The 17,377-nt window shown below is 40.3% G+C and overlaps 1 protein-coding gene across 2 annotated transcripts in view; it reads right to left on the bottom strand.

Moving 5' to 3' along the window:
- GAPVD1 (GTPase activating protein and VPS9 domains 1) overlaps positions 1-17,377 on the bottom strand; it is a 3,238,556-nt gene that overhangs the window by 2,724,162 nt on the left and 497,017 nt on the right. For both annotated transcript variants that reach the window (XM_044058337.1, XM_044058338.1), the window contains exon 3: positions 239-1,082. In XM_044058337.1, the coding sequence (XP_043914272.1) occupies positions 239-1,082 (844 nt within the window). The remainder of the gene's footprint in view (positions 1-238; positions 1,083-17,377) is intronic.

The following is a 17,377-nucleotide window of genomic DNA, read 5'->3' as shown; positions in this document are numbered from 1 at the left end:
TCACTTCAGTACAATAACCACAGCAAAAACACTGCTAAAAATTACAGCATACTAAGAACATAATGGTCCGGATAACCTTAAAGGTAAAGTAAATGAAGGGTCTATTACTGGTAGCTGAAAAAGCAAACAATATTGACTCTCCCTATCATAAGGAATTTAGACAGACTTCTAAGCATGTGCTACATTAATACAATTCTGAATTTTACAGCTATTAAACTGCAATCATTGGTCAACTCACCTGCATTAAATTAAACCTTGCCACTTCATTGATAGGTGCATCAGAAATTATCCCATATTGCTCTGGATTCACAATGGCTGGGCATATTAAACAAGCCAAAAGAAGGTCAGTACACATAGCTTTTACTTCACCAACATCTAATATTTCCACACATGACAGTGTTTTGTACATCTGGGAAATAATCCATCTTAAACTGTGTGGGAAGCAATATGTATTCTGTTTCAAGTAACCAATGAATTTGTTCACCAGATTAACCAGTTTTAACTCATTAGAATCCACCATCTCTTGAACTTTTCGCCTGAACTGCTCTGAGCCCTTCTCACCGAATAGTCTTTCCTGCTGTGCTGGTGTGAACCTCTCAATGAGCTTGTTGGGATCTGTTTCAAGATGGTCTTCATCTTCAACCAGTAACTGCATAATGGGTTCATGTAATGTTGCAGTCAGGAAGAGTTTTGCAGAATAAAGCCCTTCAGAAAAAAGTTTGAATAAAATGCTAAAAGCACAAGTCCCTCTCCGCAGCAGACGCCTGGGATTATCACTTTCTTTAAGTTCAAATTCAATCAAGTACCGTAAGACCTGAAGTAGGTAGTTTTCATCCTCCTGCATGATACAGTTGCCATAAAGGGATGTGAAGACTGTATAGATGACATTCTGAATATGTTCCTGACTCACTTTCTCACCAGCAACAAGGCATGAGGCTACAAGTCTGGGATTCTCCCTCAGTCTGCGTAGGAACTCACCATACACTGTTTCCTGAAATCTCAAATGCTTGTATCCATCTACAAACTGCGTATCTTCCAGGAGTTTGGCATGCTGACAACATTCTGCAGGTGAAGCTTCAGCACTAAAAAAGAATAATTTCAAGTTTTAGTTAATGGTCAACAATTTCATTTCACCTACTGGAATAAAAAAATTGGTAGCCAACCAGTAAAATGAACAACTATATTATTATAAATTAATCTTAACAATGGGCCTACAAAACAGCACAGAAAAGCAACATATGTGAAATAACAGTGCATTCAGTCTGACAGAAAAAGACTAAAAATTATCAACTGGGCATGGCATTGTTTTTAAACCTCGCTGCCACCAGATCCTCTCCTTGTTCACCAGGTCTACTGGACCCACTTTAGATGACCCATGTCCAAGACTGATGAGAAAATAAGGATGATACAAAGTGAAGCATCATACTGTGGCAGAAATGTGCCCTACCTCACCACTACCCCTAGCAACCTTGCAAACTGGCAATCACTGCCTTAGAGAGGCGCAGGCTTGCACATGTGCAACCCGAAGACCAAACAGTATGCAGTTTGTAGCATGGAGCCTTCATGGCTCTTAACAAGAGCCTAGGCTGCCTTCCTTCCCTACAAGAATGGGTAAGCAGACTTTGGCCACTCGCTCCCATCCTCTCCTGAGGAGTCACCCCGCCCCCCCACCAAGTGCCTATGCCACTAGTTGAACAAAGGTCGCATGCTGCACATTAGGAGTCTTACCTTTCTGCATCACAGGGCCAGACTGAGTATTACATTTCCTTATTTTACACTGAGGTGTAATCACTCCAAATTATAGTAATAGCACAAAAACATTAAGTACTTGTGGCATTATCATTAGCAGATGGGAGTTCTTTTGCACATAACATTATCAAACAATGTTCAAGAATGCACTAGATAAAGGACTGCCCAGTGAACAGATCCCTTAAGTACAGAATGACTGATGGCATATGGTACTGTGGGAGGCCAGGAATGTTTATGCTGCTATTCTATCTCTACAGACTAAAAGCAAGCCCTATTTCAAACTTACTGGTGAGGTCAATAAAATTCAACCTGTAAAGAGGCGACAAATTCCTGACAGTTGTCCTGAACAAAAGAACATTTACAGTGGCATAACAGGGATACTTAAAAGCAAAATGTGTTTGAAGCATGTGGTGTAGGCTTAGAAAAAGTTAATGAAAAATAAGGGCTAAAAGTAACGCTATCCAGTTCCTATTTTTTTTCCTTACAACGCAATAAAGAATAGAACACAAGCTTTTTAAATAATGATGGAAAACCACAAAGTGAGGTTCTTCCTATAGCAAGTATGTATCCACGGTTATCAACGGTCTGTCAGAGAGTCCTCATCAGTGGATTAACTGATGTGACTGCAGTACAGGAAACCCTAAGCACAGCTTTTGTCTTCAGCTACAGTTCTTGAGAATGAGTACAGCTCCTGCTACTGCAGACTTTAACACCTATTGCTTATTCAGCTTAGGGTTCCAACAGCAGCCACTGATGGAAGGCTCACAAAGCACAAGGTGACACAGCAGAAAAGATGTATGTATCAAGTGATATGGTATAAGTACATACATACATAAGATACTGGAGGTCTTCTTTAATGGGTTGACTGCTGGAAAGAATGTCAAGCAGTAACAAACTTCCAAGAAGCCACAGCTTGGAGGGGGGGGGGGGGGGCACTACTTCCAGTATGGAGTGGATATAAAAGTGAAGATTCACCTTCAATCCTGCTTAACAAATACCTTTACAGTGAATTATGTTTGCAATACTGCTTAAATCCATTGTCCAAGAGTGAGGACAGTGTTTGTCAACCTCTGACAAAGGAAAAAGCCAACAACGATTCCAGAATGTAGGCAGAGTAAGAAACCCCAGGAGACAGTGAAATGGCAACAGAGTGGAGGAAACAGTACAGATTCAGTCTTTGGAGGAAGAGATCACACTGAAACACGTCTTCCTGGAGGTTAGGAAGATCAATGCAAGAGGCTGAGAGGAATATCCAGATGATGACTAACGTGGTCAATAGGCACTCTGACCTGATCCAGCTTCTAATAAATGAAAAAGAGAAGCTGAAATTGAAAGTGACCCTTCCAGGGTCAACATGGATACTGTCACAGCAACTTTAATAGATCACGAAGACAGAGCAAGAAGATCATCAGCATCAGGGTGAGTAGAATAATGGAAGACTTGGAAGGCAGCAATTGTAAAGAACATGTGAGAAAGGGATAGTGGAGTTGATACAACTGAAGGAAGACGATATTCATCCTGAGGGGCACACCACATTATGAGTCCTCCTGTTTGGGATAGACTGATCATATCACTGTTCAATAATACCACATTTTGCCACTTACTGTTTAATAAAAACGTTCATTAATAATCTGCAAGCCAATAAAAATAAAAAATATAAAAGTAAAAAAAAATACTCGAGGAAACCAGGGAATATAAATATACTTATTTATATATGTTTACCAGAATAGTATGCTGATCTCAGTGGGACTATATGCAGACACAGCCCAAGTGAATTGGATCACATAAAAAATGAACAAAACATATTCACAGACATATATGCTAAAACAAATGCATATAAATATTTGAAGATACAAGAATATGCAGCATTTTAATGTCATAACATGGATGGAAAAATAGAGATAAGCTTATCAGAGCTTTACAAATAAGATACCCACACCTCCAGGTTGGTGGCACAGCACGGAGCTTCAGAGACTATCCATGTGCAACTAACAGTGGGTAAAACTGCCTTCCAGTTTATAGCCTGCTACAGACCACCCTCCCAAACCCAGGAACCCCAGTCGGCCTTCCTGAGAACACTGGAAAATATGAAGGTCTCAACAAGCACCATTATAATGGGCGACTTCAACTGCCCAACTGGGAGCATTACTCTAGCTCCAACACCCTAGCCCAAAGGTTCCTAGAATTTATAAACTCAAATGCTATGGAACAACTTCTTACCACTCCCACAAGAGGGGAAAACATACTGGACCTGATCATCACTAACATGGGGGCTCTATGCGCCAGACCAAAAGTGTATCCCTCACTGGTAAGATCAGACCATAAACTAATCTCACTGGATATTCACATCCTGACCCCACCCCCTGCCCAGAAAACCACAGTGAAAAACTTCTCTAAAGAAAATTTCACACTCCTCAAAACCGAGGTGGAATCCTTCAAAGCCCCTGGGCCTGTGGAAAATACGGCCCAGACCACAGAATCCTTTATAAACGCATTCTATGAACACCTACAGCAATGCATGGATCATGCAATCCCAAATAAAACTAAGACCCAATCCTCCAAAGGCAGGCGTCCTGTCTGGTGGACCCCAGCCATAAACAAACTATACAATTGAAGGAGGAAGCTCCTACATGATAGAGCAAAATCCCAAAAAGGGAAGGCATCTCTGATCAGTATTAGCAAAAAACTATGGGCACTCAAAATCGTCTAAGGCCAGCTTCGAGAGAAAAATTGCACAGGACACTAAGGATAATCACAAGGCTTTCTTTAGTTCTGTTAGGAACCTGGGTGGGAATTCCCAGATATGCTCAGAATTAGTCCAGAATGACAAAAAATACACCGAACCCACAGACATTGCCAACATCCTAGCTGACAAACTCCCCCCCCCCTCCCCACCAAAAGGGAAAATATCTATCCCAGCAGAGTGCTGCCCCCCTGACATCTCAGATGCTCAGGTAAGAGCTGTCCTCTCCAAAGCAAAAAACACAGCATCAATGGGACCAGATGGTGTCCCGGGCTGCGTCCTACATGAACTCCAAGAAGAGCTAAACCCAAACATAAAACTAATGTTCAATCTCAGCCTTACTACAGGATATGTACCCAAAGAGTGGCGTACAGCAACAGTGGTCCCTCTCCACAAAGGTGGTGCCTCAACGGATCCTGGAAACTATCGCCCCATAAGCCTGACTAGCTTGGTCTGCAAAGCTATGGAAAGGATCATCATGGACCTCATAAATAAAGATATTGGGGACCTACAGACACTGGATCCTACCCAGTTCAGCTTTGTTAAGTGCAGATCCTGCCTCTTAAACCTGGTCGATTTCTTTGAAACAGTCACCAAGGCCACTGACGATGGGAAGGTGGTCCACACAGCCTACCTGGACCTCGCAAAAGCCTTCAATACAATACCCCAACTTGGGCATTATAGATAAGCTCACCAGCTTAAATATAAACCTCTATGTCACTAGATGGGTTGCAAACTGGCTCAAGGACAGAACCACATGGTTAGAATTGCTGGAGCCATATCAGACTCCAAACCAGTTACAAGTGGCGTCCCACAAGGCTCAGTCCTGGGACCTCTCTTGTTCGGTATATATTTCTCGAAGGTACAGGCCAACACGGAAGGACTGTGGCTGACCAAGTTCGCAGATGACTGCAAACTAAGCGCCATAATAGACTCCAGCCGACACAAGCATCCTACAAAAGGGCCTCATAGAAACAGACAACTGGTGCCAGAGCCATGTCCTCAAGCTAAATGCCAAAAAGTGTATAGTCATCCCCTTTGGCAAAAACAAAGTGCCCACAAATTACCACATAGGTGGTAATCCATTAAGTACGGAAGAAGTAATTAGGGACCTGGGGACCCAAGTTGATAGCAATCTCTCATTTGAAAACCACGTGGCCAAAGTAGTTAGAAAAACATTTTATATAGCCCACCTAATCATGAAGGGATTCACATCTAGATCAGGGGAGGTCATCGTGCCTCTTCACACATCCCTCATTAGGCCCATAATTGAGTACAATGCCCCTTTTGGGATGTACCTTACCAGACACCTGCAGCAACTGGAAAGACCCCAAAAGTACCTCACCAAGAGGATCAAAGGGCTCAAACAGATGCCATATGCTGCCCGGTTAAAGAAACTCCAGCTCTACTCGGTGGCATACCTCCTGCTCAGAGGCGATCTGTGCCCGACGTATAAAGCCATGTCCAACCCGGAATTAATGGACATGCTGCACCTCAGAAAATCCAAATCCCTTCGAGCTACTCACTCGAGAGACTTGAACCTCAGCACTGAAATAAATAGGACATGCTGGAGGGACAGATTCATAACCCAGAGGCTCCCTTCACTCTGGAATAAAATCCCAGTCCAGGTTAGGCAGAGTCCCTCATTGACTCTCTTCAAGAGGAATCTTGATGAGTAGATGGGAGATCGTAGGTTTACCCAGAGTATCACTTCTGTGTCACTGTTAGACAGAGGCACAGTATACTAACCTCGAAAAAAGGCATAGCAAAATTAATTTAAAATGGGTGGCGAAAGCCAAACACACTCTGGCTAGGCTTATAAATGCCCTAGGGCAGATAGCCTAGTATGAACCTATGAAGCCATAACGTCTGAGATGGCTTACGCTACAAAGATAGCAGCATACCATTACAGAGAGAGGTATGGATACATTAGAAGGGGCAACTGACAATAGCTGCAGGAAAGGATACCATGGGGAGAAGACACAGAAAAGTTAAAAATGGTATGCAGAGTGAAGAGGAGTAGAAAGAAGCGAGAGATGCAAAGAGGAGGGGAAGTAAGACGAATAAGAGACCATAATTAAGGGTATGCCAAGATGAGAAAAGTTGCGATGAAATGGGGGATAAAGGGTGTGTGACACAGCTACAGGCTTCATGTAACGTGACCTGAGTGAGTGCGGCTTGGGTGAAAAAGTGATCCTTGAGCTGTTTGAAGTCGGAATACTTTTGGAAGTCTCAGATTGAGAAAGGGATGGAGTCCATTAGTTTAGGTGCTAGGAAGGAAAATGAATGGTCAGTGCAATAAATTTTAGTTCTGGAGTTAGTAGGGTGGGTTGAGATTGAGAAATACCCCTGAAATTATATGTGGAGGTTGTGGTGAAAAGTTTATGAGTGAAAGGGGACGATGTTTCAAGAGAATGGACTTTGTAAATTAGTGATCCTAGTAAGAGGTTGGCTCTCTAATATACTGGGAACCATTGAGCTTTCGTGAGAGTTAGGCAGTGGTGTGTATTACTGGAGGAGTTAGTATTGAGCTTGCAGATTTTACTGGAGATGGTTTGTAAGTTGGCAGCATTTTTCTTTAAGGCTGCAGCTATAATTTGTAGTCTGCATTCGAGATGAGATAAGAGTATTCCGTTGCCTCTATGCCAAGTTTGGCTGCTTTGGACAAAAGAGTAGATTCCTTGTTCTCGCATAGCAGTAGTGTGTTGTTCTTTTTGTGTGCATTTTGAATATGTCATTGAAAGTTAAGAGACTGATCCAACCAAATGCCAAGGTACTTGAAGGATGTTAATTAGTTTCTATTGTGGCACTATTAATATTAAGGATGCTGGGTGCTTTGGCTATTTTTTTTTGGTTGGTTCCAAATAGCACTGATTTTACTTATGAGGGACTGAGTATAATTTTCTGGCCTATTAGCCATGGTTGAGGGCTTGGAGGTCATGTTGAGCCCAAGGTTGTATAATACAGTGGGATTTATTTGGCCTGTGGATGAACATGTCATCTGCATAAAGAATTTGATAAATCTGAGGATGATCAGAGAAGGCGATTTTGTTGATAAATATGGAAAATAGTAGAGGCACCCTGGGGGGATCCTTTAATATGTGGGGCTGTTTCAGAGGTGGTGATGCCTACTTTCACCTTGCAGGATCTACTGCTGAGAAAATCTACAAACCAAGGTTTTGTATCACTGCTCCCTATTTACGTTAGCTTGTCAAATAGTAAACACAAAACTTAACTATAACCAAGAATCTCCCTGTCACGGACTCACCAATAAGTGCACGACCACCTCCGGTTGGGAAAGGAAATTTATTCCCCCGACACAAAAAAATCACAAATTATAAAAACACACAAACGGTTGAGCGCTTTCACCCACAAACACAGTGGGCTTCTTCAGAACATTTTCCACTGACATTTTATATATATATATATATATATATATATATATATATATATATCCAACACCTGTCTAAACTTAATACATTTAATTACTGTACCTTAAGTACCAGATTCACTTCTTGTATTACTAAATTAAAATGCTGTATTTAAAATACTATAAATGTAATAACTATAATATATAATAAATAATGAATTAATAATCATTTAATAAATAACTATAAATTACGGTTGATAAAAAAATTACAGTTAATAAAAATATGTGGTTTCAATTGAAAAACTTAATATGTTATGACCAAGCTATATCTAATTAATTTCATGTATCATACATATTATTTCATCTTTGGGGTATTATTTCCACTCTATAAGATTATTTCATCTCTAATATGGGTTTACATGAAATGTGATCATTAAGGCCTGGTGAGGTAGTTGCATCTAAATATATTTGCCACCAAACCTCCTTAAAACTCAACAAGGTTTTGTAGTCACCCCCTCTGGGGTCTATTTTAATTGTTTCTAAGATGGCAAATTTAAAATTGTGTGCATCCCCCATCTTTTCAATATGTCTATATAGTGCATTGGTAGGGTCCCTCCTCCTAATGTTATACGAATGATCATACATTCGTTTTCTAAAACACCTCTCTGTCTTGCCTATATAATAGCGTGCACATTTACAACACTTAGCCAGGTATATGAGCATTTTTGTTTTACAGTTTCCATGTTTGAATTTCACTAACGTCTTACGTCCATTCTGAATAATTATCTGTTCCTTTTCTAATATGTACATGCATTGATTACATGTTCCACATTTAGTGGTGTGTGTACTGTTTACTTTCTTTAAACCCTTCACTCCTACTGATTGTTGTACCAACGCGCTTTTTATATTCCTTCCCATTTTATAAACAAAATGTGTTTTTTTACCCATTATTTCCAAAAGGGTGGAATCTCCTGAAATCAAATACCAAAATTTGTTTAATATATTTACTACATTCTCTGCCACTGGACTATACTGTAAAATAAAGGATCACTGATGGAAAATTGTCTCTATCATGGTTAGTCCTAACATTTTTAATCTGGTTACTCTCAAATCCAGATCCTAATAAAGGTTTAAACTTTGTACCCCATTCTTGAATAACATATTGTCCAATATTTAGCATAATTTTCAATGGATACCCTCTCTCTTGAAATAATTCAGTAATAAATTTAATTTCTTCTACCATCTTATTAACATCTGAAGTCATACAAGCAGCACGTATACATTGCCCTTTGAATATGTTGCGATTCATATTTACTGGATGACAACTACTGTATTCCAAATAATCACTGGAAAAGGTGTTTTTTCTATATATTCTAGACTTAAAACTACCTTCCTTATTGTATATTTAAATGTCCAGATAAGCTATTCCTTCAGTATTGTGGGAATGTGGGAATTTGAGATATTCACTACTGAGATTAAGAAATTGATTAAATGCATCTAATTTTTCCTTACTATCAGCCCATAATATGTAAATGTCATCTAGAAATATAGAATACTTAATACTCTTGAAGAACATACTAAGAAATACAATGGAGTCCTCCCAGTCTAGCATGACCAGGTTGGCAAATATGGGAGCACAAGCTGCTCCCATAGCTACCCACCTGGTCTGCCTGAAGTACTCACCCTCTAGGTGTTGTTATTCATTAGATTGTTATTCATGAGATTGTCATATATTATGTACAATAGTCAGCTTCAATAGTTCAAGTCATTCTTAATGATTTTTATTGATCTTTATTGGTTCCCCTCTGGTACTTGTTTCAGTACCCATTTTTAAAGTGTATAAAATTATACATTATTTTTTTTGAATTGTACAGGAACATATGCAAGTCATTATTTATTTAGAGTCAACATTTCTTTTATACAATTTTGAAATGCTCTTAATAGATATGACATACACGAGTAATTTTGAAAACACTGAATATTATGTAGGTATAGCTTTAAAAGCTATGAATGTTTTAAACGGATACATGTTTGCTAGTTTTGTATCCGTTGACTATTGGTGCCAAATTTGAAATATAAGGCGAGATAAGGTCAGTGGAAAATGTTCTGAAGAAGCCCATTGTGTTTGTGGGTGAAAGCGCTCAACCGTTTGCGTGTTTTTATCATTTGTGATTTTTTTTGTGTCAGTAGAATAAATTTCCCTTCCCAACCGGAGGTGGTCATGCACTTATTGGTGAGTCCGTGACAGGGAAACTCTAGTCAAATAGTAAGTTATGGTCAATTAAATCAAAGGGTTTTGTGCAGTCATTGAAGACGACTCCTATCAGGTTTCCTTTGTCCACTTTTTACAAGATGTCATCTGTGAAGGAGTAGAGAGCTGTTATGTTGCTGTTTCCAGAAAAGAGTCCGTGCTGCTTCCTGGATAGAAGACAGCAGTAATTTGCTTGCAATTTTTTCCAGTATCTTAACAAAAGTGGGAAGTACTGATATAAGGCAGTATTGTGCAGTAGTTGGCTTAGGTAATTTTGGAATAGGAGTTACTAATGCTGTTTTCCACATCTGAGACAATCTTATTAGTTAAGCTGAGGTTGCTTATGTGAGTGAGAGGGTAAGAGATGAAGTCCTTACAAAGGTGAATGAACCAAGGGACTAGGTTATCCAAGCCTGGGTGAGTATCTATTTGTATTTGGTCCAATTGCGTTTCAGTTTCTTTGGCTCCAATTGTTTTGAAGTGGAATTGTAGAATGTAATGAAGATTAAAGTTCAGTGACTCTCTGCTCAGAGACTTGGATTTTTCAGTACAAAATGCGTCAGAGAGCTACATTCATCTCAGTACAGAAACAGTGGAAGATCATAGAAGTGAAATATCAACTAATCCACCTTGCTGCTACTAACATTTTTCTTGAAACCAGAGTATAGTCATTCAGCAACACAGATGATGCCATGAACGAGCTTGGTAAACCTGATCAGCAGAGGGGAAAGCAATATGCCAAGCAAACCACTCAACGTTCTCCTGGTGCCAATGAACACAGATAGCCCAAAGTAACAAATGAGCATGCAAAATAACTACTTTATTTTGTCCCTTAAGAATTTATACATTAGGAAAAAAGGGATGTGATCCACTAAGGGGAAAGAGGCAGGTAAATTATACCATAGGCATACTGACTTACAGTTTTACTGTAATCAAATGCTTGTCCTTCTGGAAGAATATTTATTCTACTGGTAGTCCCCTCTAGAGGGACTGAAGGCCAGAAAGTTTACTATAGAGAAAAATATTAACAGAATGAGACTAAAGATCAATGTAGATGAAGTACCTATTACATGGGCAAAGGCTGCTCTCCGCTTACTGCGTCAGATAAGAAGAATGGTTTTGAAGTGGAAGGGAAAACATCAAAAACATGCCAAGCAGGATATATCAAATTGGAGGGGGAGTTACAAGAAGCTCAGTGCGGTTATTTGACGAATAGTTCAGGAAAGAGATATGAGGAGATACCACCACTACAGGAGGGGAAAGGATACAAAAGTGAGGAAAGCTCTAATCTGATCTACTAAAATAATGAAGTAGGAAGCAGAAGCAATGCAACACAATTAGTGGAAGATACCAACAAGAAAAAGATGGTGATAGGGACTTCACCACAAAATCTTAGCACATAACAATATGCTTAGGACTCAGGAGTAAATAAGAAGTTGTTACTGATTAAAGCAAAGTTCTAGAAAAAAAGAAAACATGACGTTGAACAGCAAAGCAAGGAGTAAGTGTGAAGCTCAGGAGATGCACTTACCCCTCTCCCCCACTGCTAAGCAAAAAACAGCCAGATAAAAATGATGCATTGTAGGTAGCACTGTCAGAGCACTGCAGTAGCTGTGAAGCTTGAAAGATGGGTGGAGCTATCCTCCAGTCACCTCCTCTCATTGGGAGGGGAGAAAGAAGTAATAAGTTCATATCTACTATGGTATTTCATACTCATCTTGGATGTGGAGATGCTACGTATACAGTTTTTGTGTACAAAGTTTTTTGGTTTGATGGGGTTACATGGTAGGGAAGAAACAGAAGAGAAACTTTCAGGAATGCACACTGTGGAAAAAAAGAGAAAGCATCTCATGTGACATTACAAACTAGGAATGGGAGCAAATTAAAGGAAAACGCCGCCTTCTCTTACAGTTTAACTCTACTCTCAGGTAGCTTTTCTCCCTACAGTATTATTACCAGTACTGTGTAGGCACCTGAAACTTGCTTGTACTTTAACACAACTTTCATTTCCTCACTTTGGTATCGAAGGAAGGGAAAGACCACCCACTTTTTTTAAGCTTAACTGCCCTCATCATTTGCAGAGGAATTTGTCTACACCTGCATGACACAGCGCACACAAATTTGTAGTCAAGAGTTCGGGCTGCTGCAAACAAGACAGATGTGTAAAACTATTTCCATTCTCTTTAATGCAGAGAGGAAGAGAACTTACACAGATTCTCATCTGCTTCCAATGTTAGCCATGCCTTTCATAGCAAAACCGGGCAATTAGATCAGTCAATGGTTCAAAGGCAGTTGTCACCTCAACTGAAAATTTACATAAGCAGTATCACAGTACTGAAATGCTAAGCTTTAAACTTCAAATGTTTGCGGTTTATACTACTTCATATTTTAAGATGACCTGAATGTAAAAACAAAGATGTCTGTGACATTTAGGGAAAAGTCAGAAAATATTTTTTCTAGTATTTCTTGTAAAGTATCAGCACATTTCCCAAAGTGTAAGGGGAGACGCTGTCAATTCACCTTAGAGTACAAAAAGGTACTTTGAAAAAATCCTGCAGTTTAGCAACTGTACAATTCTTTAGTATACTATAAAACAAGCCCTGACACAAATAAGAGCCATTCAAGAAATAAAAGAAGTCCTGTTACAGACAATATATAAGACGACAGTGACGGACACTAATCCCATTATATGTTAATGGAATGAGAATATACCACTACTTCCTTATGTCGAGCATGACTCATAAAACAAAGGCAGATCATGCCTCCTGAACCTGATCGACTTCTTTGAGGCAGTCACCAAAGCCGTAGATGAGGGTAGGGTGGTTCAAACAGCCTATCTTGACCTCACCAAGGCTTTCAACACCATACTCCATTCTGGAATTACAGCTAAACTCACTAAACTATGTATAGATCCCTATGCAACAAGATGGGTTGCCAAATGGCTCACTGACAGAACCCATACTGTAAAAGTTGCACACTCCAAATCTGACCTCAAACCAGTGACAAGTGGAGTACCACAGGGTTCAGTCCTGGGACCTCTCCTGTTTGGTATCTACTTCTCTGAAATACAGGCTAATACAGAAGGCCACTGGCTAACGAAGTTCGCAGATGACTGCAAAGTAGGAGCCATAGTCTAATCCCCAAATGATGGGGAAATCCTACAGAAGGGCCTCGCTGAAACAGATGCCTGGTGTCAGAGCCATGGTCTTAAGATCAATGCCAAAAAGTGCATTGCCATCCCCTTTGGTAAAAACTCTGTACCCATGAACTGCTACATAGAAAGCAGTCTACTTAACACCAAATGTGTGATAAGAGACCTTGGGACCCATGTGAACAGTAGTCTTTCCTTTGACAGTCACATCGCCACAGTAGTCAGGAAGTTCTTCTATGTGGCACACCATCATAAAAGGGTTTTCATCCAGGAAAAAAGAGGTCATTGTTCCCCTCTACTCGACACTCATTAGACCCATTATAGAGTACAATGGCCCTTTTGGAACGTACCTCAAGACATCTGCAGCAGCTGTAAAGGCCACAGAAGTACCTCACAAAGATGATTACTGGCCTCACACAGAAGCTCTACACTGACTGTCTCAAAAAACTCCAGCTTTACTCTGTAGCATATCGCCTACTCCGAGGTGATCTCTGCCTAACATATAAAGCTTTGTCAAACCCAGAGCTGTTGGACATGCTACACCTAAAGCAATCCCAATCCCTTCAAGCTACATGCTCTAGGAACCTAAACCTTGTCACCACGATAAAGAGGACATGCTGGAGGGATAGATTTCTGTCCCAGAGACTTCCCACACTCTGGAACAGGCTACCCATCTATGTCAAGCAAAGTTCTTCATTAGCACTCTTCAAAAAAATCTTGATGAGTGGATGGGAAATAGGAAATGCACCCCGGGGATCACTTCTGTGTGTCTGCTCGACAGTGGCACAGGAAAATAACTTTCTTGGGTGGTGTAAGCCAGGGAACCTTGTTGGCTAGGCTTACGTAGGCCCTCGGGCCTATAGCCTAGTACCTACCTATGAACCTATGAAGAAAAATAAAACCATGTTGATATGTCAAGCATCACGGATAACCATTCTGCAGAAAACATTAAAATTCTATAATAAACAGTCGGGCAAGATTTCTGATATATTAAAATAACACAGAAAAAGGGATAGAGTGAAAAAATACATTTTAGTTATAATGCACAGTTTTCCTTCAATAAGAAAAGTATGATGAAACAAAGTACAGTTGAAGCTAAAGTGGGTTGCCAGCTTGCAAAATGTTAGAGAACCTTAAATGTATTAAGATGGAGAGGAAGACATCCCTATAAGTTAACATACCGACATGGAATATGAATGGACTCATGAGCTCAGTGAAATGTGACAGAACATTAGGGTGTGTAAAGAGGGGGCTAGAATCAGAGTTTTGCAAAAAATTATTTTAATCCTAGAAGAGCACAAAAACTTATAATGTGATATGAGCCTCTAGCTCAGAATACAAGGGAGCTTGACATAGAGGGGCAACATAGTTAAAGGATAGGACCTTGCCACTTAATTCTGAAAATACATTAGCAGATGCACAGGGTTCTTAGGTAAGAGCTAACGGTTATCTCTAAATGGTTAATATACCCTAATTTCCATCTGTATTGCCCCAAGTCTGAAACAGGGAATGTTTAAAAGAGATGTTTTTGGATATTAGATTTTATGAAGGTATAGTAATGACAACTGTTAGAGTGTAGTGTTGTGAAAGGGTTAAACATTTCTTTGTTGTAAATAGGTAGAAAAGTAGAAAAATGAAGTAGTTACTATGTACATTTGGCATCAATGCTGTGTGACTGCAACTGCTCCGTGACTACCACAGCTGCAAGAAAAACTGCATACAAGAACTCCTCCCTAATTTTTGATAAATAACCTTGAAACAGAACAGAAATCATCTTTTCAGCAGACATGACAAAATGCAAATACCAAACTACTGACTTTATAAAAATTTGGATAAACAGGATCCGGTGGCGTGACAAAAACTGTATAAAAGAACTGTAAATTGAATATTGTTTCTGGGCATTTTGTAGAAACAGTTCCGAGGTAAATGGAGAATTATCATCTTTACCTGAAACAAAAAGCAAAACTTATACAGTAAAAGCTGTACGCCGTAACATGTGGCATGTGCGGTTTGTTATATAAATAAGTTGTTTTATAAGTATCTGCACTTAAAGTTGTTATAGTATTACAAGCCTCTTTTTTCTTAAATTTATCAGTGGCGAGCCTAGCCTGCATTTGCAAACAGGGGGGGAGTGGTGCCCTACACAGGGGTCACTCCAGCAAAAGTGCAGGAAATAAAGTACAGTTATGTACACTTAAAATAAATGTAGATGTTAGAGTGTATTCACTGTTACCAGTCATCACATTTGGGTTATCTGCTTGCAGTACCCTCAGCCAGCCTGATTATGTAAGTCTTGGGTCCTGCGTCGGTTGCTGTCTCATCTTCCATGACATCAGACAGTCAGGGGTATAAAGCATGCAGCCGACACCATTACATCACTTTTTCTTGCCCCAAATGTCAGGTGCCCCCTTAATGGGAAGCAATTAAATATATATATATATATATATATATATATATATATATATATATATATATATATATATATATATATACACACACACACATATAAGGTTATATCTCCAACAAAAAAGCAAATGCATCAAAAAGCTTTTAAGCAAAGGAAAGGAGAATAGAGTTTCAGCCAAAAGAAGTCAAGGGGCTGGAGGGAGGGTAACCAGGACTGCAACAGTGAATACACTAACAGCTACATTTATGGCAAGTGTACACAACTGTACTACGTTCTTCGTGTTTCACTGTTGCAGTCATCGCATTTGGGTAGATTCCCAAAGCTACGGATGGGAGGAGGCATTTAGATAGTATTTGAACCAGCTATAAGGCCTTGCAAGACTGCAGTGGCAAAGCTAGCTCTGGATTTAGAGAAAACTGGCAAATGGTAATGCTTGGTGGAAGTATGTACAGAACTCCAGGTAGCAGCTTCTAGGATGTCCCTGGTAGGGACACCTCCGAGAAGGGCTGCAGAGGTAGATGCAGCCCTGGTTGACTGTGGTCTTATCCCCTGTGGGGTAGGTTTTCCATGGTGCTTACAACAGAAATGAATGCAATGGCTTATCCATTTAGAAATAGTTTGCTTTGAAATGGCCTTCCCCTCTGCCCCTGCAGCAAATGCCACCTGCAGTTGTTCAGATTTCCTTTGAGGTTTAGTCCTGGTCCAAGTAAAATCAAAGTTGTCTGTGCACATCTAAAGAGTGCAGTATCCGTTCCCCTTGGTTCTTTGGATTAGAAAAGAAGGTTGGCAAATGAATGGACTGTAAGAGCCACACTGGATACTACCTTGGGCATGAAGGAGGGAATGGTCCTGAGGGACACCCTGTCCACATGAAAGATGGCGAAAGGCTCCACTGTCATAAGGGCGTGTAATTCAGATACCCTTCTTGCTGAAGTGATTGCTAAGAGGAAGGCTGTTTTCCAACAAAGGAATATTAACTCAACACTTGCAACTCGCACAAAAGGAGGTAGAGTGAGTTCTTCCAATACAAAGTTAAGGTCCCAGGCTAGAGTTGGGGCTATCCTTGGTGGTCTTAAGTTTTTGGCTCCTCTGAGGAGCTGCTTGAGCAGTCGATGAAAGAAAAGGGGTGGTTCTGTATTGTAATGAGCTGAAATGGCTGAGGCATGAATTTTGATGGAGGAAAAAGAAAGGCCCTCGTGAAGCATCTCAGTTAAGTACTGAAGAATCTGAGGTAAATTGGGTGCCGCTGTGCCCATCCCCCGAGTTTGGTTCCAGGAACAGAATCTATTCCATTTTTCAGCATAAGATTTTCTAGTGCTAGGCCTCCTTGCCTCCAAAATGACATCCAACACTTGTTTACCTAATCTCTCTGTTACCATCCCTCAGCAATCAGCCAGGCTGCCAGGTTCAGGGTTTGAAGCTGAGGATGTAGAATCTGGCCCTCCTGCTGGGACAGCAGGGTAGGGGTCTGAAGCAGGTGTCAAGGAACCAGCAGTGACACACTGCGCAAGACGGGGTACCCAGTGTTGGTGTAGCCAGTCTGGTGCAATCAGTATCATCCTTGGTTTGTCCTGTTTGATCTTTATTAGTACTTTGGAGAGGAGAAGCAGAGGAGGAAAGGCATAAACGGATAGATTTTTCCAGTTGAAGGACAGGGCATCCACTTTCCAAGCTTGTTTCTGGGGAGTCCTTGTGCAGAATTTGTC

The sequence above is a fragment of the Protopterus annectens genome, chromosome 16.part0 (genome assembly GCF_019279795.1).
Source record: "Protopterus annectens isolate FY-2018-M chromosome 16.part0, PAN1.0, whole genome shotgun sequence".
Lineage (NCBI taxonomy): Eukaryota > Metazoa > Chordata > Ceratodontiformes > Protopteridae > Protopterus > Protopterus annectens.
The sequence above is the reverse complement of the archived record's forward strand: the minus strand, read 5'-3'. Positions and strand labels throughout refer to the sequence as shown.